We start from the raw sequence: 21,922 nt of genomic DNA, 5'->3' as shown, positions 1-21,922 counted from the left end.
TCAATGGAGCTAAAGTTGACGTCTCCTAGCTTAGCATGCTACAATCTCTTACACAGCCACTGGAGATCGGACACGTTAGGGATGCGGGGGACAAGACCACGGGATTCGGGTTAATGCTGAAGGAAACTATTTCGTTTCATGCTGTCAAACTTAGAAAAGTGCAGTCGCCACATTATGAACTAATGAGCTTCTCCTCCTCCCCCTAAGCGACCAGTTGGCGTCGCGTCTCATGACGATACGCAACTTCCGCTTTTTCCAAAAATGATTTCGTTTACCAAAATATTCGTATGAAATGAAATACAAGCATTGAAAATTACGAAAAATACAATAACACAGAAGGAATTTTTATTCTATGTTAATTTAAATCCAGATAAAATTGTTATACGGGAGAACGTGAACCCGGAAGCACTTGTTAGGCCCTGGTTCTAGAAGAGTTGAGAATATTCTTCTTCCCTCTGGAAAGAACTGGTAGGAAATTGGTCAGTTTATGTAATATATTTTTAGTTTATCGTTTTAAAAATATGCAATGTCTCATTTTGTATCATATTAAATTATGCTGGTTTGCCTTAAACATTTTCTGATTTTTTTTTTAAATTATTACATATATTTTTAAAAAACCAAGGTAAACTGTGCACGTCATTATATTATACACTAAGACAATACAGAAAAAAACAATAATAAACAAAATAATAATAATCAAATGAAAAAAATACACATGAATAACAATTTTGGTTTAGCCGTATTTTCAACGGAAGTACAGAATAATAAAAATACGCGCAAAAAAAAACATAAAATAAAACAAACAGGCTATCGTGTTATCTTCTACAACTACTTTCTATTATTTACATAATTATAAAACGATGATTTCAGTCAGATGCTGATTGTGTGAAGGTGGAGATCACGGTGCCAACTGTGGGCGGGGCATTCATCAGCTGACGGCAGCGTTTTAACAATCAGCTTTTGTGTCCTGCTACCACAGAATCGGGCGTGGAAGATTCAGAAAAACTCAATTTGGTGAGTCAGAAGAGGAAACTTACGATATGTATGTGTGAAGTAACATGGCCAGCTGGAAGAGTCATGCGCGTGCTCAACTGCAACTCAGAGACCAAACCGAGAAACTTCCATACGAGGGCGTGTATACAAGCTGTAAGATTCCCAATTTTATGTATTTGATACATTCTATGCATCTACTACGCTTGACTTGACTCATGTTTTAGTGTCTCAATTGGAAGAACGCTTTGAAATTCGCCGGCAGTTTTTAAAAGATCTCCAGTCAGCAAGGTTAGAAATGTCAACTTTTATTTTGTCGTAGTAATTTACCCAACTTGTTGACACTTGACAAATAAAATGTCAACATCGACTTAGTACAGCTCAGAAGATGGAATAAAAGTTGGGGAGAATGTCAGACTACTTCAACTTGGCCTCAGAGAAAGTGAGCATCTTGCTGAAAAGGTAAGAATAGAGATTGAACTTTGATTTTCTGGAGCACCTTCATGGTATTTTCTTGTTTTGTGTCTCTTTAGCTGTCGCAGACCGTCTCGGACTTGACCACCGTCCTGTACCTGAAAGATGCTGAGTTGCAACACTGGCAGTCACGGTAAGAATGACCTCCAGCCGGTGGGTTTGATGGGGTGCAACTTTATGTGTATTGGTCGGAATATTTCAACTTACTTCCTGGAATGTAGGATTCCAAAACACATACATTCCTTGGACTAACTCATTAGTTGTGGTCCCAGAACAGATCCCTGTGGTACCACACATGTAAAGTTGTGTTTGTTTATTTTGATAGTATGCAACCTCCCCTGTCCTGATTGGGATATTTCAAAATGGTAGTAGTTGTTAACCATTTCATGGTTTCATAAAATCAGAACGAAATTGTTGTGGCCCCAGGAAAGATCCTTGCGGTACCCCCATATAGTTTTTGGATGCTTCTAACCGTTTGTCAAGTTTGATCATGTGCAACTTCCTGTGCGCTCGTAACGTTTCAACAGCAGTCCTCCACATTTAATTTTATGATAGTTCTTCCTTTGTTTATGTCAAATGTAGGCTTAATCAATAATTCTTGACACTTCCAATTCAGCGTGTCCCACCACCGCCAAGAGGCTATCACTCTGGCTAAGGCAAGCAACGCCCTGAAGGCGACCCTTTATCAACATGAGTACACCATCGAGCAACAGACTAAAGAACTGGCCACCCTGCACGTGGAGCAGAGCGGCCTGAAGGAGGCGCTGTCGCAGGCTTGGCGCGAGAAGGAAGATCTCCTGCGGCGGTGGATGGAGGAGAAGAAACAAGAGGCGGATCGGCTGAATAAGTACAACGACGCACAGGAGAGGTACGCGCAAAGACGTACATCAGATGATTTCCCAGACTCATCAGGCGATTTTCTGCAGGTGGCAGCGTGTGGCCAGGCACTTGAAGAGGCACCTGTACAAGAACAAGAAGGAAGCCAGTGAGCCCATCGCAAGCAACTCTTAAAAGTGACGCTCAAATCAATGTTGCTTCCTCGTAATGGATGACAGCAGCATGTTAGTGGTTCGCATGTCTGCCTCACAACAGAGAAGTCCCGAGTTTGAATCTTGGCTCGAGCCTTCCTGTGTGGCGTTTGTCAAAAGACTGTTATCAACTGATTAAGGTTTAGCAAGTAGTCCAAGTCAGATTAATAATTTCTAACAGGTATTGCAGTCTTTGATTTTGATCACAATGATGATGTAATAAGAAGTCGCACCTCATCAAAGGACTTTGTGTCACCTTATTACACAATTGATGTCACAGGATGTATGTCCTCAGTCATATTATTTTTGCAAGGGTCTTCTCAGTGTTACTTTTAAACAAACTAGCGTTTTCCAGGTGATGCAATTTGTCATTTATCTACAACAGGCTTGTCTCATTTCCATCATGTGAGTTGTCAACTTATAACTTGCTGAAAGAGAAGGACAAAATAACCTTTAGCATTTTTAATCCCTTGCTTGAAATATGTCTGTAAAGAAAATTAGCCATTAAACATGTTTAATTAAAAAAAAAGGTGTGTTTGGTAATAAATTGCTCAATGTTTGTGTAAGATAAAATAAGCTAACTGTCCTGAGAAATATGGAAATAAAGTTCACCGATTTTCTAAATTAGCATTATTCTATTAAGTATAGTGTCTTTCTGATGTCAAATCTCAGTGCATTGTAATTCATCTATTCACTTTATTTCTTTAGTTGAAAGTAGTGATTGCCGTCTTCATTTGCCCCACCCCCCTTATGCATTCCAGTTCCTCATCTCGATGGTCAACTGAGAGCACATATCACGTTGGTTGTTGAATGCACAGTTTCCATAGTCACCAGTGTTTTCACGAGCTCTTGGGTTGGATGGTGTGCGTGTGTGTGTGTGCTGTTTTGCAGTTGAAACTACTCTGTCAAACTGTCAGCATGGTAAAAGGTGGCAAGCGTTATTCGCCAATGAGCAACGATGGCAATTGGGTAAGACAACTTTGATTTTTGACCCTTCCCTGGATAATCCAGTTGGACACAAAAGTGTGTTTTTAAAGGAATGCATTTTATTCAGAGGTGTTGGATGACCAACAGAAAATCACTGATCGATGTACTATGATTCATATCTCACTGTCAATTATATACTTCACAGTTTGTGTGTTGGTTTTTTTGTTTGTTTTTTTTTTTTTTGCAATTCATTATTTTACCATATGCCAAAATGTGACATCACGTTTGAGTTTTCCCCCCCAACTTTTTAGTGAGGGTTCAGGTGTACCTAATGCTGTGGCCCGTACTCTCCTCAGTTTCCTCATCCAAATGCTGCGCCCAGCGAGGGGAGGAATCGGGAGTTGTCCACAAGCACCGGGAGGATGCTGACTCAGATTCCCGCGCAGTTGCCGCAAGCTTTTGACTTTGAACGCTTTACCAAGACGAGACCGGGGCCGGTATGTATGTGTGTCGAACCTCACTGCTTAGTCATTGTTTCAAATCCTATTGGAAGGGGAAATGAAATGGTTTGTGTTCTTGAGAAAAATTGTACAAAAACGTAACAAAAGACACAAAAAAAGAGAATGTCAAGAAATAAATTGGCTTTTTAACTTTAAGGGGTGTGGCCTAGTGAGTGCTACAGTTACAAATGGCCATTTGGCTCCGTGTGAGCATCTTGGCGTGAGTCGTGGCCTACAGCAGCTCCTACAAGAGTTCTCATTTTGTATTTGTGTGTTTGAATGTCTCACTGTTTGACAGAAATCCAGGACGTATACAGTCTCGCAGCATGACAACAAGCTATCCTTTCATGACAATATCATTGTCTTCGATGATGTGAGTATCGACACCTATCTACCTGCCTACCTACACTTCAAACTTACAACATTTAAAACGAATGTACCAAACAACCCAGAAAGTTGGTTCAAATTGACCCAAGAGGCGGCTTGGACACTTTCTCACCCACATTGAGTTATTTTGAGAGTGTGTAACCAAACTTTGTGTTTCATGCCGTCAGGGTGCAGGCCGTAAAAAATGTCCCGAGGAGATCAATCAGCACAAGTCACATTTCTGCCTGTGCCAACACGGGATCCCACCCACCACTGAGAGAAATTCAGTCTACGGCGCTGACTTTGCATCGCAACCTACCGTGGAACCCACCAGGGCCCGGCGCTTTGCACGTGATCACAAGAGGAAGTGCGCGCAGGCGCCTCTGGATGGAGGAGACTTCATGTGGTTCGGACAAGACACTTACGATGACTATGACAGTATGGAAGTGCTGGGCTTCGCCAATCTTAATGCGGGTTCCAGACCTCTGTAAACTGCTGTGGTGGACTGGATGATTTGGAACGTTGGGCATTCAGTGGGCATTTTGCAAGATTTAACCCACCTCTTAATATCACCACCATGAGGAAAAGAAGTAAATAAAACACATTGTGCTCATCAGAGATAGTGATTACACCTAGGGACAATTGAGAGTGTTCAATCAGCCTGCCATGCATGTTTTTGGAATGTGGGAGGAAACCGGAGTACCCGGAAAAAACCCGCGCAGGCCCAGAGAGAACATGCCGCCCATTATAGAATTTTAGTTGTGTGATATTCAACATACAGCCCATCAGCAGCAACCAGCAATAACCTTAACCTTCCTGTTTTGACAAATTAGTTAAAGGATATGAACTACTTATCCAATATTTATGTGCGTAAAATTTGAACATAATGAGTATGACTTGAACAATTGCAAAAAAAGAAATTGTATACGTTGACATTGCCAGCAGTTCAAATTATCACCAACAGAGGGCACCAGCACGATGTCAGATAGCCCTGTTTAAAATGACTAATTGGCTTTTTTTTTTTTAATTCATTTCTTGGATAAGAGAAACCCAGGCAGTCAACTAGCTCTTCATCAATACAAATGAGAACATGTGAGATGAACAAAGCTATTTCCAGAGGGGGACGCGCGGGAGCGAATGTGAGAAAAGCACTTATGGGAGGCGCAGCACTCCCCCAGCCTAAAAGCTGCTTGCTTTTCCCTGCAGAGTGCTTTCAGGGGCAGCAGCTGCTACTTAAGTCTTCATCGGGGAGAGGAGAGGCTCACAAGTATTAATTAGCTGCGGTTTCACAGTTGCAAGGATAGCGCTCACGTCGTCTTAATACGTTCAACTCGAAACTGTCACAACTGTAAAAGACATCAACCACTTGATCATGAAACATAAAATAAAAAAAAATAGACTCATTATTTGAAGTGCCTCTGTTGCCTACACGGCAAAATCGACACTGTACCCACATGTAAACAATCGAAATAGATTTTTTTAAAATGCTATATGCTACTGATGTTATTGGGGGATACAGTATGTAGGTTTAGCTTAGGCTAGCTAACTAGCTAGCTATCTTAGGCTAACCTTACGAAGACAAATTCTTAATTTATTCTTGCTCATTTTTAGTTTCGTTTAATTTGGCCTGATTCACTAAGATCTCAAATCGCAGGCGCTAAAATGCTCGTCATAGACCGCGGGTACTGTTTGTGGGTCTGTTTACTCAGGTTGTGCTCTTGAACTAATAGCCGGTGCTAAATTGCATGTTCACAGTGCAGGCTGCCACTTTTAAAAGAGGGTTTTGTGCTTTTGGTCGCGATGATGGTCCTCGATGTGTGTTGATTTTTGAAGCCAAAGCACAAAATGAAGTCTGAAGTGATGGAATTGGAAGTGTTGGGGAAGACAAAAAACCCGTTAATGAATTCCAGTTCAGGGTGTCCCCTGCCTACTGCCCGAAGACAGCCGGGATCGGCTCCAGCACCCCCGCGACCCTCATGAGGAGAAGCAGATGGATGGATGGATGGAAATCTATCGCTCTGATAGTTTTGTGGAAGCCAACAACCGTATCAAATATGTTTTGTTTGATTCAACTCATCCCCAAAAAAAGGCTCTGGGACAGGCCAGCGCCAACTTTCAAAATGCAGAGCGGCAATTGAGAAAATTCTCGTATGTCCTGACCTAGATAAAGTCCTTTAACTTAAATTCATATCCAACAAATAAACAATCTCACTTTTACTGACGTTGGGAAAAAAAATTAAATATAGTTGACCATTTTTTTTTTTTTTTTAGATTCTTAATGAAAAGCACCCCTTGTGTCAGCCTTCACTTAATCTCTACTCCATCCTCAACTAACACTGACAACTTGTTCAACCTTTTGGTTGCTTCAAAGTGAATACAACTTCATTCATCCATTTTTACAAGACATTTGGACGCCCCAGGCAATTTCCTGTGTTTGCATCATTCATGCCAAGCCCAACCCTGGTACACAATGTGAGTACTTTTGCCATCTCTGATTTTTAAAGTGTTATTGTCAGTACTCGGGCATAAATCTCTCTGCATCATAATGAGAGCTGTCTAGTATTTTGCCGCTTTAACTCAGTGAGATAAGTCAGTCAAAATATTTTCAACGCCTCAACGCAAGCTACAAACATCACAAGGGACGGCTTTTAATACCTAACAAGGCGTCATAGGAGGGCACCTTGGATGATGTGTGCGTCTGTGTGTATGTGTGGGTGTGCGTGTGTGTGTGCAGTGCATCATGTGCATCGTGTCGAAAGGCAAAATGGCAAGCTTATGTCAACACGTTTGCTTGGTGGAATATCAAACCTGCTCCCAAGGACACGAGGCAGTACAAGGCGGTAAACAAGCGCGGGGAGCACTAGAGCTTTGCACCTCATGAATATGAAACGAGACGGGGCTTTAAATCCACACACTCTTTGCTCTCTTCATTCTTAGCGTTGGCTGTGATTTATTCGCAGGTGTGTGCGTGTGTGTGTGTGTGTGTGGGGGGGGGTTCTTTTGATGTGTTGAGCGAAGAGATTTTGCACCTGTTTGAGGAGGGGGGGGGATAGCAAGAGGTTGATTTGCCAGTTGCATTATCGGCGACAAGAAAAAAAGGGAAGGCCGAACAAAAGTCTACCAATCAAGTGTTGCATAAAACCCATTGGAGAATAGTTGGATCCGGATGAAGGTGAGGGCATCTCAGAAGGGCAAGAGATGACAAATAGGATCTAATATTGGCGGAGTGATTTCAGAGTGCTAACAGCAATAGACCAGTCGCTGAGGCCGCAAAGCAACCACATCCAAATATGGGCAAGCTCGCACCACCCGAGGACTTAATATTGTCATTTTGGCTGACAACCAAAATGATGATAATAACGGGAATCTCACAGCACTTCAAGGCTCATAATGCCACTTTTTTTTTTTTTTTTTACTCAGCACCTATGTGGAGGTGATAAGTACGAGGCATTGCGGCCTTGTTCCGCTGACATTCCAAGTCTAAGAATGTGACGACTTTATTCCCAGCAGAGCAGATAACATTCTGACAACGTGAAGCCACCAAGCGACACCTTCACTGGTTCTCATTCGGCAGCGGCGGAAAATCTCACCAGACCTTCGACGAGTCTCCAAAGGGCCAAAACTGCCAATGAGGAGCGTATCTCACTGATTGTGTTTTTGTTTTTCAAACATCCCAACACCCAGTGCTACATGCTAATTAGCAATGCGCTTGTTATGCATAGATGAGAGAAATCAGCTTGGCAACATAAATTCAGTTTATGGGAGCCTCGAAATTAGACACAACTGTTCAGTTTGCTCTGAAGTAGTTAGCATACACGCTGTGTATAATCTGACCCTAATAATACATACAAATCTACAATATGGCATATAATCAATATTATCGATGAAACATATTCACTACTTGCTCTTAGTTAATGAATGGAAAAGTGAGATTTTTGTACAACTGCTTTTATGCTGGGTGTATGAAAAAGATAAATATTTGGTGTATTTAAAAATAAAATATTAAAAAATAAAAAGTGCTAACAACAGCAAAATTAAAAGTAATAATAATAATTATGATCATAATCACATTGAACAATGTTTATGTCAAGAAAACAATAACAAGAAATACTACTTGTATTACTTTTCCTAATAATCATAACCAACAAATAATGAAATCCGCAGCGTACAAAAATAATAGTACGTCTTTTCACTATCTTTATGAATACCTCATTACCTGCAGAGAACACATTTCGTCTTACGCCATAAGGTCATAAAAAGCACAAGAGACTTGCTTAAAGCAGAGTGCATCATAAGATCTCGAGATTATTAGCATAACCCTCAGCCCCCGCATAAGCAAGGTGCGGCATTAGCAGGCGGAGAGCGCGCGGCTCTCTGCCGGTGTGCGTTTGAGTCCTTAAGATTTAGCAAGCACGCATGATGAGCTTACACTCTCCAAGTCCAAGAATTGGTGTTGCATTTTAAAAAGGTCAAACGCTCGGATTTGCGCCAGGAGGAATTGTGAGGGGGAGAATGAACGTCTCTCGCTGCAGATGTGCTGTAAATGTTTGCACACCGCTGATCTTCTTCTGTGTGCTCGCACATTCAGGCTCATGACAACCAGATAAAGATGTGAGAGATGCGCAGCGAGCGAGTAAAGTTAAATTACAGCATACGGCTGATTTATTATCATGTCCTTTGCCATTTTGATTCAAAATGGACAGAGCTGTTATTTATTGCCTTTCGTAGACTGAATGTGTAGTCATGTGGCAAAGATCAGACGCTGTAAATATTGAATTATTCCATCGTGTGGTTTGTCAGCTGTCTTTCACAGTGCGTAAATTTTGTTACACGACCAGAACTCCTTCCTTCTCTGCTAGGTCGAGCCTGAACTCCAGAAGCACTGACCCCACCATTTACAACCTAAATTTTAATATTTGCTCCAGGAATTTGACTCAGCACGTTGGATTTTGAAGAAGTAATTTTTATTTCAGCCAGCATTTCCAGGGAGATTTAAAAATCGGCATTAAAAAAATGTATGGGTTTAAAATGAAAGGGCAGAAGCAGAGTTGATGAAACTAAGCCCTCCCACATTGCCGCTGTGCTGTATATGTGAAGTAAACAATCGCATTTATTCATTACTAAGTGAAGACGAAGTACGGTACTTGAATTTTTTTGTGATTTTTATACAAATTTGATCATTCAGTTCGATGAATATTTAATTCACCAAGTTTTACATTAAAAATGTAAAGATTATAAAACAAAAAAAAAATCAAAATCAACTAGCAGTTTTAATAATTTCAAATTTACTCGTCTTCTTTTTCAATTATACAGATATACACCTGCTGAATATTTGTTTGTTTTTCCCAAAATATTTATTTAATTATTTAATTAATTACATACATTTTTGTGGTGTATTCGTGATGTCATTAAGATGAAGAATTTTGGACCCAATTCAGACCCTTGCGGAACACCGCCTTCAATTGCTAATCGATTGGATTAGCGTGTTATTTCAATCCATCAAAGATGTAAAAACTACCAAGACACCAAGCGTTAGATTACCAGGTTATCAATATAGCTGTGGTTAAAAATAGTACTCTTTTAATACGAACATTTTCGAAGAAGCAACTTTGCCAAGAAGTGTTCGAGCCTGCGTGTGCGCGCGCGTGCGTGAACGTTTGCGCTGGCACGCGGTCTGCGTGTGCTCGTGTGTCTGTGTATGTGTTTCACGATTGAGCAAATGGCTCCGCCTCATTCACAAAGCGACAGAGAAGGAAGAGGAAGGAGGAGGAGGGGGAAAAAAAGTGATACGCACCTCTCAATCCTGGCAAGAAGAAGAAGAAGAGAAGAAGAAGAAGAAGAGGAGGTGGAGGAGGAGGAGGTAGAAGAGCAGGAAATTGTTTACGCGCCATTGAAGTCAACAACGGGACACCTTCCAAGCTGCGTTGAAGCGCCCGACACCAGCGCCGGCGGCGGGAATCGGGATTAAATTGGTGTTGACATTCGTCAAGAGGTGGATTATGATCCAAATCCGACGCGATTTGAAATGCGCGTAGCCTGCGATGCTGCTTCCGGATACGACGCTCTCACTGTCACTCAGCATCCACCAAGGAGGTAGGAAGTGTTGAGGTATAAAGATTCAAACCAACAAACATGCTAATATTTGTACGTGTGTGGCGCCCCCCCCCCCCTAAACGTGTCGAAATACGAGAAGATTCCCCAACTAGTCCGCGTTGCGTTCACTTCTTCACGCGACTATGTAACACGGAATGTTGTCACAAGTGGGATTAAAGTACACACAAAAGAAGAAAAAAAAGTTTTGCTGGAACTGAACGTTCCCACAGCGATTGTGAAACTAACTAGTAAGTAGAGAGAGTCAATCTTGCGTAAAAGAGCACCCGCACGTGAAAACAGAAAGAGGAGAGTCGCAGAATTTCTAATGGGTAAAAATGGGAAACTCTTTGCATTCTTTTTTTTTTTTTTTTTTTTTTGCTGCATTTGGAGGTTCCAGTGGAAGAAATCTTCAAGTGGAGGAGGGAGGAGGGGAGGCTGTGCTATTGTCTGGACACCGAAGGGGTGGGGATTGAGGCTGCATGCAGATGTGCTGTTGGCAAAGGACATCTGCTCTCTTCCCTACTGGGCATTGTCACAAGGCGGGGGGAATTTCGCGTGTACGTTCATTGGAGAAAGTCAAAATGGAGAAGTTTTAAGGAGGGGAAAGTTTCAAACACGCAGTCAAAATGACAGAAAACCCCGTATGGTGTTCTGCATTTACCGGTTCACAGATTATTTTGGGGAGGTAAAAGTATATACAGGTTATAGTAGGACATACAAAAGTATTGCTTTTGGGGAAGACTTGGTGCCGAGGAACTATGTCGAAGTCAATTGAGGAGCTTATTTAAAACAAATGTAAAGCTTTACCTTCAGTTTGTGGCACCTATAAGCAGGAAACTTTTTGTGTGGGGATGTCACCAATTACTGTAACTCCCCTTGAATAACCCCCACCCCCCCAAAAAAAATCCCCTCAAAAACATTTTTTCCCTCTGCACTTGTGCATAATGTGATCCCCGATTTGCTGGTATCCTTTATTATCAGTGTGAAGTAATAAGGAGTTGGATCTACTGCTGCAGCTGCGCCTGAAACGGGGAATGAAATGTGTGCAACAACACCAGAAAACTTACCATATATACTTTACATTGCATAAATTGTACCATTAGACATTAAATATGATGATGAAATGTAATGGGGCCTTTTTTTTTGCAACCTTTAAGTACTGCTGATCATTTCTGAACATCTATAAAATTTTTAGTGATCTATGTACAAAATGGTGGGGGGGGGCAATTGTGTTTGTCGGTGTGTGTGTGTGTGTGTGTGTGTGTGTGTGTGTGTGTGTGTGTGTGTGTGTGTGTGTGTGTGTGTGTGTGTGTGTGTGTGTGTGTGTGTAAAATTCATATATTTTTTCCAAAAGACTGCAGTACTCATGGATTACCTATTCATTTTTTGGGGGGGTGGGGGGATTTTAAAAAACACCTATTCCTGGTGCTTGTGTTCTGAAACACCCAAGATGTCATCAAAGCCCTGTCCAAACAGGATAGTTGTACCGTAATTGGTGTCAAGGAATTACGCAGAAGTGATACATCTCAATTCTGTTCACATAGAGTTTACAAAACAATAAACATCCATGTTGGAGGGTGATAACACACGTCGTGACATCAACAACGTTCTTCCTCTTGTGCTGTCACATCTCCGATTCGCCAGCGTTGACGGGCGATGATCCCAGCCGTCTCCATTCTGGCTTGCAGGGCCGATCGCTCGACTCCGCTGGGGGTTGAACTTCCTCTCGCGTCCCCGCGGTCCGCTTGTGTTCCGATATGAAAAACCACAAACACATCACATGCTGCTTTACAATGGAATTGGCGGCTCCTTGTCAGGCCTCTTGATGAATCACCGGAAGGAAACCGCCAGGGGAAAATGCAAAAAATAAATAAATAAATAAATATCAAAGAGTGCTTTACTGACGAAAGGCCTCTTGATTAATGAATCAATCCGGTGGTGGCCTCTACCTCCTTAGTTCTCCCGTCAGTCTTCCCATTTTGTGAGATTACGTGCATCCAACTTTGTGGCGACAGTTTTGGAAAGGCCCCAGTGCACAATGCGAGATCCATAATGGAATGTGTGGATCAGTTTGGTGTGAAAGAACTTGCGCAGAACCACATGAGACCATGAAAACTAGCGTGCCGAGTTTAGTCAAAGGACGGTCACGAATATTGTCGTGGTTCACTTGCCTGACTTCCGCTCAAACTGCGTTTTCCGCCCAGTCAGTAACTTTGTAAAAGTTGTCTCAAGGGCTGTCACGATTTAAATATTTTAAGAATTGATGATTCTTTCGATTGATTCAATCGCTTTATGCAATTGATTTTATGACGATATGTTGCAAAACATCTATATGGCCCACCTAAAAGCATTCCATTATCCTTATAATCCGATGCGTCGACTATATGGCTCAATATTCGGATTTCTGGGATGTAGTATTAGAAAATTTTCTGTAAAGCACTTTGTTATAGCTGCAGCAGTTGTGAAAGCTCTCTATAAATAAAGCTGGATTGTATTGTATTGTATTCCCGTTAGCATTACGCAACTGCAGCCACGATTGTAGCTTTGATTCTATGCGCCTTATAATGCGGTGCGCCCTATCGATGAAAACAGTTTTAAAATAGGCCATTCGTTGGAATACGCCAACGCGCCTTACAGTGCGGAAAGTTCGGTGCATGACAATAACGGGTTTTTCATATTATGGCTGCAAATAAATAAACTGACTAGTATTTTTTTTCCCCCCTAAAATGATTATGATTCCGTTACATATCCGCCAATGGAGGAGGTTATTTTTTCCAACTATGACCGGTTGCTTGTTCCCAACACGACTTAAAAAGTTGGCAACAAATTTGGATGGTATTATTCAAAGACAAATTGTTCAAATTCCAAGCGCGATCCAGATTCCTGGTGCTGATACAAATTAGGATTGTTCGACCTTGGCAAAGGTGTCCGCTTTCATCTGTAATACTGCGAGTACCGCAGCCATTCATCCAGTTAAGCCTGTTCCGAGTGACACGGATCATTTAACGACATTCTCGCTGCTTTGGCACTTAGAAGAGGATTTCACCGTGAGCTTTGTCGTCTCAATGGCTGTACTATGAAGACTTTTACACCTCTCCGAGCCGCCGCGCTATCTTCACATTTTAAGCGGAAGACACTTCAAACATTTTTTGTGTACTGAATGGATTCGGCGTGCTTGACAAATGCTTGGCGGCTGTTTTTTTCTTAATTTATTTTGTTTTTCCTTCCTCCTTTTCCCCAGCTGTGAAATTGGGACGGGCTGGATGTGGCCAGCAAGCAGGTGTTTGATTCTCCCGAGTGATAAAACACACTGGATGCTGTGATCCTCTTGTCTGTGTGGGCGGCGCCAGTCTCTGTCGCCGGCTATGATCCAAAATGTTCAAGAGAAAATATTCACCCTGGCTAAAGTGAAGCCATTTCGTCGACAGCTGTGGCTCACCGCATTCCCACAATTCCACCAAATTAAATGTTTTACATTTATGACGGACGCCCTCATTGTTCCCGTCTGCGTGTATTGATTTGCCGGTAATTTGGCTGCACACCGTTACCCATCAGAGGTCAACAAACTTCCTGTCCTACTTCCCAGTTTTTCGGAATGCGGCATTACACCGAAGCAATAACGGTGTCATTTTCAATGTCCCCGTGAGAGCCATTTCCAAAAATTTGCATTTACAGGCTCCAAGACACCGGCAGTTATCCGTTTTCATTTAGAATCACTGTAGCGTAATTGCCTCCATAAAGGCTCACCATTTTTATTTATTTATTTTTTAATCATTATCGGTCGAACAGCAGCTAGTAGCGGACTCATAAATGATCATTTCTGCCTGTTATTAACTCACTATGACCAGTGATGATGGGGTGTGGATATTTACTCTTCCTGGTATTAATGACAGTTGGAGTTTGCTCAAACCACGTAATAACCTCCCACGCGTTCCTTGTTAACGACGAGCCATTTGCCTCCAAAGTGCTGCGAATGGCTCGCATTAACGCCGGCGTTGAAGCCGGCCGCGGACGAGATGGAAACGAAGGGACGCGCCACCTGAATGCAGCGCGCACGCATTCTGCGGGGAGAGGCATTGTCATCGCTGTGAGGAAGCCGTTAAGGCTGACAGCTCATCATGTACTCGTGGATGGACTGGAGGACGCAATAACTAATTGGCTGACGGCTTCCGAATATCGCTGCCCACTTTCTTTTCGATTCACCCGCATCATCGAATGACATGACATGTCCAAAGGTAATAATGCTCAGTTGTGATTAATTTCACAACGTGCCAATCGTTGTGGTTGCACTACTGCCATTCAAAGAGTAGTAAATACATGAGATGGAGTCTCACTACGTCATGGTTTTTGCCATACTTCACATTTGAGGTTTTTAATGTGTGTAATATTATATATATGAAGATGTTTATATATTAGGAGTGGAACAAAAAACGATTTGCATCAGAATTTTTTTTTTTTTGTGGGTGTGTGAAAAAAGATGCAAATCCATTGAATCAAATTGTTTCACTTTGAAATGAATCGAGATGCGTATCAAAGCGTTTTTTATTTTTATTTTTTTTTATTAGAGAGGTAGAGTGCATTCAAACGTATGTAAAAATGACAACCAAAAAGTAATTGCGTTGTGCCTTCTCGAACCTGGCCTGATCAAATCGAATCGTCCTCCCACTGAGACGAAGCCAATCGGAGCGTTCCACTTTCAAAACAGACGGTGCTTGAATCGTTTCACCACACCCCACCTGTTGAAAATCTTATCGAATTGTCTTTTTGTGGCGAGATGAACACCCGTTTTTCTCTCTCTCTCTCTCTCTCTCTCTCTCTCTCTCTCTTTTTCTCTCTCTCTCTCTCTCTCTCGAGGGAGAGAGAGACACGCCATCGACTGGTTCGCACGTCTGCCTCACAGTGCAGAGGTGCAGGGTTTGATTCCGGCTCCGGCCTTCTCGTGTGGAGTTTGCATGTTTTCCTCATGCCTACGTGGATTTTCTCCGGGTACTCCGGTTTCCTCCCACATTCCAGAAACATGCCTGGCAGGTTCATGGAACACTCTAAACTAGTCCCCAGGTGTGTGAGTGTGAGCGCGGATGGTTGTTCTTCTCTTTTGCACCTTTTGTACCCTGTGATTGGCTGGCGACCAGTTCAGGGTGTCTCCCGCGTACTGCCCCGCGACGTTTTGTAAAGATAAGAAAATGGATGGATGGATGGAGATGTGTGTGTGTGTGTGTGTGTGTGTGTGTGTGTGTGTGTGTGTGTGTGTGTGTGTGTGTGTGTGTGTGTAAAAGCAGAATTACAGAGATTGTGTGGGTGGCCAGCGAGGGCTGAAAGCATTTGCATGCATATTGTTTAATTCACTCCCTGGCATTATATGTGTTTTGTCCCTTCCTTCCTGCCCACTCTCTCTTGTCTGAGCCTCGGGAGAGAGGTGGCATGAGGAGGTGGAGGAAGAGGAGGAGGAAGAGGAGGAGAAAGGCTCACATTGTCTCGGCACGAGTGTCTATTCCGGCGCGGCTGACACGTACTTGTGTCAGGTGGACGTATCCTGCTGAGGGAAAAGGTGGGAACTGAAGGATGTCGGAAGATGCTGAAGCAAGGCCGGGCGTCGCTTCATTCACTCACTCTGCCTCCTGTATGGCTGATCGGGAGAATTATTTTTTTTTTTTGGGAGTGAGTGATGCTGACATTTGGACAGGGTGGAGGGGGATCGCAAAGAAGCATAACATTTTCACATGTCCTCACAACTCAAGCGGTTTCACTGCTGCTTGTAATTCCCTGGGAGAGGAGCCACTTAGACTCTCTGACCGCGTGAATGAACATAGCATGGCGCAATATTTTGATGAGGTGCTTGAAATGCATTTAAAAAAAAAAAAAGAGGTCCACGAAAGTCGAGGCAGTCTGGTTGCAATTTAAAAAATGCCGCTTGGAACTGAAGTTCTGACATATCGAAAGCTGAAGTAAAATGAATGCGTGACGAATAGAGCTGAAGGATCTCCATGCGAAACGAACAGAACTCGTCTTTGATAGCGTCAGCAAGCTCTGCAGAAGCCTGATAGCGATCCCGGTCATTTGAATCGTGAAGGCAAACATCGACAACATGCAGGACAGGGGCCCCTCGAGGACCCCCGAGTTGGTGACCCCTGCTCTAAATTGTCCGTCGATGTGAATTGTTTGTCTCTGTGAGTGGCTGGTGATCCGTTGCGGGTGCCCACCCAAAAGTCAGCTGGGATGGTTTTTAGCTTACGTGTGCCCGAAATGAGGTGGACGCTATTCCAAGCAATGCTCGGAAGTGAGACCGTCCTCGCTGCAACTTTGCCTTTGAAATGCCACCAGTTCATCCTTGCAGTCATCTTCAACTTGCCTCCATGGCTGTTTTTTTTTTTTTTTTTTTTGTCTTGCAGTCTAAGGGCCTCTTTGCTTTGCGTAAACACTGGCTGCCGTCCAACAAGGAAAGCTGGCAGATGTCCACGGAAGTGTTTGGCTCCTGAACTAGACGGTTACGTCCGCAGTTGATTGAAAAGACATTAAACGCCGGCAACACGTCACAGCGCACGTCGACACGCGCGCATTTTCCATCATTCGCCATCAAGAGTGTGATCATAATCGGCGCGATTATCTTCTCATTGTTGTTGACGTAGTGGGCGACTGCCTGATGATTTTTTTTTTCCAGGGGGGTCTTCTTCTTCGTGTCCGGCCATCTTCTATATCACGTCCTTCCAGTGGGTGGCGCAGGCGAGTGCAGCAGCATTTGGCTCGGCCAGGTCATGTCCAGTACATTTTGGAGCAGTTCTACATCTCATGATGTGTTCCATTGTTTGTGGTTCACCACACACACAAGCATCGGAAGTTGCTAATTTCCATCCAGGGGGGTGGGGGGGGGTAACATTTTATCGTCTTAGCGATCGGCGTTATGAATGCGCTTATTAGCGCTTGGGCTTCATTCGTTTGATTCTCGTCATCGTCACAGCGGGACGGTCGGCGTTTTCAGCTCGTCGGCGTGTTTTTGCACAAAGACGTGTTTGATTTTTTTCGCAGGCGTTTGAAGATGTTTGATCCGTGATCCTGAACAAAAAGGATTTGGGTGGGTTCGTGTTCCGCCGATCCCAAGAGAAGCCTTCCACTCGCTATCGTCTGCGGACGGCGAAATATAGTATTGAAGGCATTAAGACGCCCGCTCTTTGCTTTGCTGCTGACTCACAGGGTCAGATGATTTTTTTTTCATTCATTCTCTTTACAGGATTTGTTGTCGCACAAGCGCATTGATGGGATGGCGTCGCTTTTGTGACCGTAACGTTGTAACATTTATCCAAAGACACTTGCCGATCGACAGTATCTATGATTGATCCCTGTCTGTCGTTCATCTGTCAGTCTTAAGATATTTAGATGGCCCGCCTGAACGTTTTCCTTTTCACGTTTATTTCATGCATCTTTGGCACCGATGAAAATGGTTCACTTTATTGTCAGTGGCGCTTCCACTCCCGCTTCATTTTCTTGCATCTCACGTTGCAAGACTGTCCAGAGGGGGAAGAATAAGAAAAGTGTTTTTACTTCACTGTGCACTGCAAGGTGAAATGATGATAAACTTGAACTTTCCAGGTCCTCGAAGCCCAAGGCGAGGTCTGAACTACTGGAACGTTTCAAAGAACTCCCAAAACACATTTATTTTCCCTCCACTTTTTCTTCATTGCTTACGCCTCTTTCCCTGACCTTTCTCTTCTGTGCCGCTAAGCTCTCTCTCAGCCATATTTTTCTCTCAATTGTAGTTAAGCTGTCTTTGCCCTTGTCTCTTTTTTTTTTTTTTCCCTCTCCCCCCCCAGTATCGTGTCGATGTCTTGCTCACAGGTGCCTGAGAGGTGGCCTAGCTGTATGTGGACGCTTTTTTTTTTTGTTTTGTTGAGTCTCTGGTGAATATAAGCCTCTGGCCTTGGATCGGGATGCGTGTCTGATAAGACGCACAATTCTTTGCTGCAACTGCCTTTCCTCTCTGAGCCAAGATACAAGTGAAATTCTATCTTGCAGTCAACAAGTTAAGTTAGAAGTGATGCATGTTATGCTTCAAAATGATTCTCCGTGCAAGACTGGGAAAAAAAAAATCCCTCTCGATCTCGTTTTCCCCTCACAAATTAGCTACTCTGTCACATTAATAGAATCAACCGTTTTGTTGCCGCTCTGTGACAGCGAAACTAAAGCATATTTTTTATTTTTTTTTTCCCTCACATAAACACAAATTGCTCTCTGAGTGTTAATTAAGTTTTCCTATCATGTTTCAGGCCCTCCAGACATGTCAACTGGTGAACCGATACTCATTCAACATGAACGCCGGCCCCTCTCATCGTGACCTCTTAATTTGCCGCACAAGAGCCTTTATAATTGCTGCATATGCATCAGGTGCTCGTGCGCTAATTCGGCGGAAAAGATCATTCAGTTCAACCGTTTAAATTGACGCTCGCAACCCTCGGTGCACAAAAAAATGGGACAAACTAATGTGTCTGGAATGATTCTGAGGGTATACTTTGAACACGTCTAATTACGTGTTATCGGGAGTTGAAATGCATTTTTCTTCCTCACAGTGTCGTGATAGTTTTGTGCTTCTTTCTTCCACGATACCACAGGTGTCAAAGTCAAGGCCCGGGGGCCAGATCTGGCCCGCCACATGCTTTTTATGTGGCCCGCGTATGCAATTCAACCATGTCAACTTCCACAGTGCTTGCTAAAGTCTTAACCAAACTTGAAAATGTTCATATATAATGTAATAATTACAATGTCCATTATTCTTGACTTCTGATGTCAAAACGACTTTTCCATCTATTTGTTGCTCGCTGTGTATGTAATATGTGGAGGCGGTTCAACATGAATATGGTTTCACAAAATTCATAACGACAAAAATGAGTTTGACACCCCTGCTCTATACAGTGGACCTACGCAAATTTGTGCTTTGTTGCCCGCAGATTAACATATTTGCGGATTTTACACACACACACACACACACACACACACACACACACACACAGCACTGCACCCGGAGAAAACCCACTCAGGCACAGGGAGAACATGCAAACTCCACACAGGAAAGCCGGAGCTCAGAATCGAACCCCGGCCCCCTGCGCTGTGAGGCGGGCGCGCTAACCAATTCAACCAGTTGGCCACCCATGCCACCAAATCTCAGAGCGAGAGAGAGAGATTAAAAAAAAAAAAAATTCTTCGGATTAGTGATTGTGCACATACACTTCATTCTACTACTACAGCGAGAAAACCCCCCCAAAAAAAACCAACAAAAAAGCATGTTCTCTCAGGTCACACCACATTAGTCAACCCCCCCAGCAGCTTTGTGACAAAAGAGGAAAATCTGGTCTGCCTTGGCATAAGGCTGTCGAATTCCATATGTGAACTGGGTCATCACGTATTGCCAAAACATGCAACACCTCAGCGTTAAGTTCCAAAATATTGCAATGTTTCTTCTTGCCTCTTATTTAATCCCAACAAATAGCGTTGGGTTTGTAAAGCTTCGGCAGTCCTTGTTATTAAATGATGCTGTGGAGAAAGTAAATTGCCAATTACTCCAGTTGAGATTTTAATGGCGGGACTTTGCCGGAGTTCATTATAAGTAAAGAGCCGTACGGGGGAGAAGGAGGGCCGCTGGCCTCGACGAGTTTGTCTGCAGCGCGAGATAATGTCGCCATTACGCGTTTGGTCCGTGACTTACGCATTATTGTAAAATGTGCATTAGCCCGAGTCAGCAGTTAAACGTGCCGCAGTCTCCGTCCGTTTCGAGTTGATGTGAAGAGAAGTCGGAGAGAGCTCGAATGTCCGAAGGACGTGAGAGAGAGAGAGAGAGAGAGAGAGCTGTGAATGGCTTGTTTGTTGATGATGGGATCGATTGGAATGAGCGCATATTGTTTTTGCTTTGTTATTGTTTGAAGTAGATACCGACACCAAGTACCAATACTTCATAATGTTGTTGTGTCTTGCAGTTGGGATGAAATTGTGATGTGATGTGATGGACATGTCGCAATTGTGAAGCACAACTCTGTCAGATGGACATAGAGAGGACCCCCGAATAGGAGGAGGGTATAAATCAGCAATTTGAACGATGGCTTTACGGGTCCCTCAGAGCCCGCAACTCGCTTGTTAAATGAGCGGCGAGAAAAATAAAAGCGGCCTCGGCTGGCTGCCTCCTCTTTTTCTGCCACATTGCACTTTTTGCGGCGTAAATCATCACCTCTTCAGCTTTAAGTCGCTTTGTGGCGTTGATGCACTATTCTTTTGCAACATGTTGACGAGGGGAATTGCTCACTGTCAAGAGATCCACGTAAGAATGAATTGTTACCTTGTCGCAGCATCTGAAAGGATGAATCGAAGAACTGAAATAATTTGATTACAAAAAAAAGAAGGTTGCCACAAAATCACGGCCTCAGAGCTCGCAGGGGTCAATGGCCCACCTCTGCGTGTAGAAATAAGTTGGCGTGATGGTGGCACGCAAGGAGGAAATAGTCTGAAAAAGTGAGAAGGTCCAACGTTTGTGGATTATATCATATCTCAAAAGAAGTGCGGTTTGTGTACTGCCTTACAACAGCACATATACAACCAGACACAAGGTATTGCACTTTTTGCGGCGTAAATCATCACCTCTTCAGCTTTAAGTCGCTTTGTGGCGTTGATGCACTATTCTTTTGCAACATGTTGACGAGGGGAATTGCTCACTGTCAACACGTTGCCGAGAGATCCACGTAAGAATGAATTGTTACCTTGTCGCAGCATCTGAAAGGATGAATCGAAGAACTGAAATAATTTGATTACAAAAAAAAGAAGGTTGCCACAAAATCACGGCCTCAGAGCTCGCAGGGGTCAATGGCCCACCTCTGCGTGTAGAAATAAGTTGGCGTGATGGTGGCACGCAAGGAGGAAATAGTCTGAAAAAGTGAGAAGGTCCAACGTTTGTGGATTATATCATATCTCAAAAGAAGTGCGGTTTGTGTACTGCCTTACAACAGCACATATACAACCAGACACAAGGTAACCTGAACATTGTTAGCTAACATGATATATGCTACCAACGCTAATTTGAAAGTGTTGTAATGCCTCCCACAACTTGTCGAGGCTAAACACAGCACTTTTAATCACTTTATCAAAAGAAACCCACAGACAAACTGGACCACAAAATCACGGCCTCAGAGCTCGCAGGGGTCAATGGCCCACCTCTGCGTGTAGAAATAAGTTGGCGTGATGGTGGCACGCAAGGAGGAAATAGTCTGTAAAAGCGAGAATGTCCAACGTTTGGGATTATTTAATATCTCAAAAGAAGTGCGGTTTGTGTACTGCCTTACAACAGCACGTATACAACCTGACACAAGGTAACCTGAACATTGTTAGCTAACATGATATACTGTATCCTACCAATGCTAATTCGAAAGTATTGGAATGCCTCCCACAACTTGTCGAGGATAAGCACAGCACTTTTAAACACTTTATTTATCAAAAGAAACCCACAGACAAACTGGCCCACAACTGAGGCCCTCGTCACTCAACACGCCCAACACGGCTAACCACGTAGCACCC

The 21,922-nt window shown here is 43.2% G+C and overlaps 2 protein-coding genes across 10 annotated transcripts in view; both read left to right on the top strand.

Moving 5' to 3' along the window:
• The first annotated feature begins 431 nt into the window (after positions 1 to 431).
• On the top strand, positions 432 to 4,903 carry LOC109510090 (autophagy-related protein 16-1-like). Of its 7 annotated transcripts, XR_002167065.1 has the most exons (9): positions 432 to 468; positions 892 to 1,146; positions 1,218 to 1,281; positions 1,371 to 1,452; positions 1,524 to 1,597; positions 2,081 to 2,120; positions 2,211 to 2,332; positions 2,391 to 2,897; positions 3,254 to 3,456. XR_002167065.1 is itself a non-coding variant. In XM_019860160.1 (7 exons), exons 2-7 carry the CDS (start codon positions 1,059 to 1,061, stop codon positions 2,473 to 2,475), a joined length of 645 nt encoding a protein of 214 aa, XP_019715719.1. In that variant the 5' UTR covers positions 449 to 468; positions 892 to 1,058; the 3' UTR covers positions 2,476 to 3,120. The 7 variants fall into 7 exon arrangements, 2 of the variants coding, with proteins under 2 accessions (XP_019715719.1, XP_019715718.1); XR_002167063.1 differs by having other exon boundaries at positions 449 to 468; positions 2,081 to 2,332; XM_019860160.1 differs by lacking the exon at positions 3,254 to 3,456 and having other exon boundaries at positions 449 to 468; positions 2,081 to 2,332; positions 2,391 to 3,120.
• A 5,166-nt stretch (positions 4,904 to 10,069) lies between these two features.
• Positions 10,070 to 21,922, top strand: part of ctbp2a (C-terminal binding protein 2a) — a 50,451-nt gene continuing 38,598 nt past the window's right edge. For 2 of the 3 annotated variants that reach the window (XM_019860158.1, XM_019860152.1), the window contains exon 1: positions 10,070 to 10,378. The gene's annotated coding sequence lies outside the window, so the exon portion shown is untranslated. The remainder of the gene's footprint in view (positions 10,379 to 21,922) is intronic. The other variant, XM_019860156.1, reaches the window with a different exon arrangement.

Source organism: Hippocampus comes, unplaced genomic scaffold (genome assembly GCF_001891065.2).
Source record: "Hippocampus comes isolate QL1 unplaced genomic scaffold, H_comes_QL1_v1.1 scaffold39, whole genome shotgun sequence".
Lineage (NCBI taxonomy): Eukaryota > Metazoa > Chordata > Actinopteri > Syngnathiformes > Syngnathidae > Hippocampus > Hippocampus comes.
The sequence above is the reverse complement of the archived record's forward strand: the minus strand, read 5'-3'. Positions and strand labels throughout refer to the sequence as shown.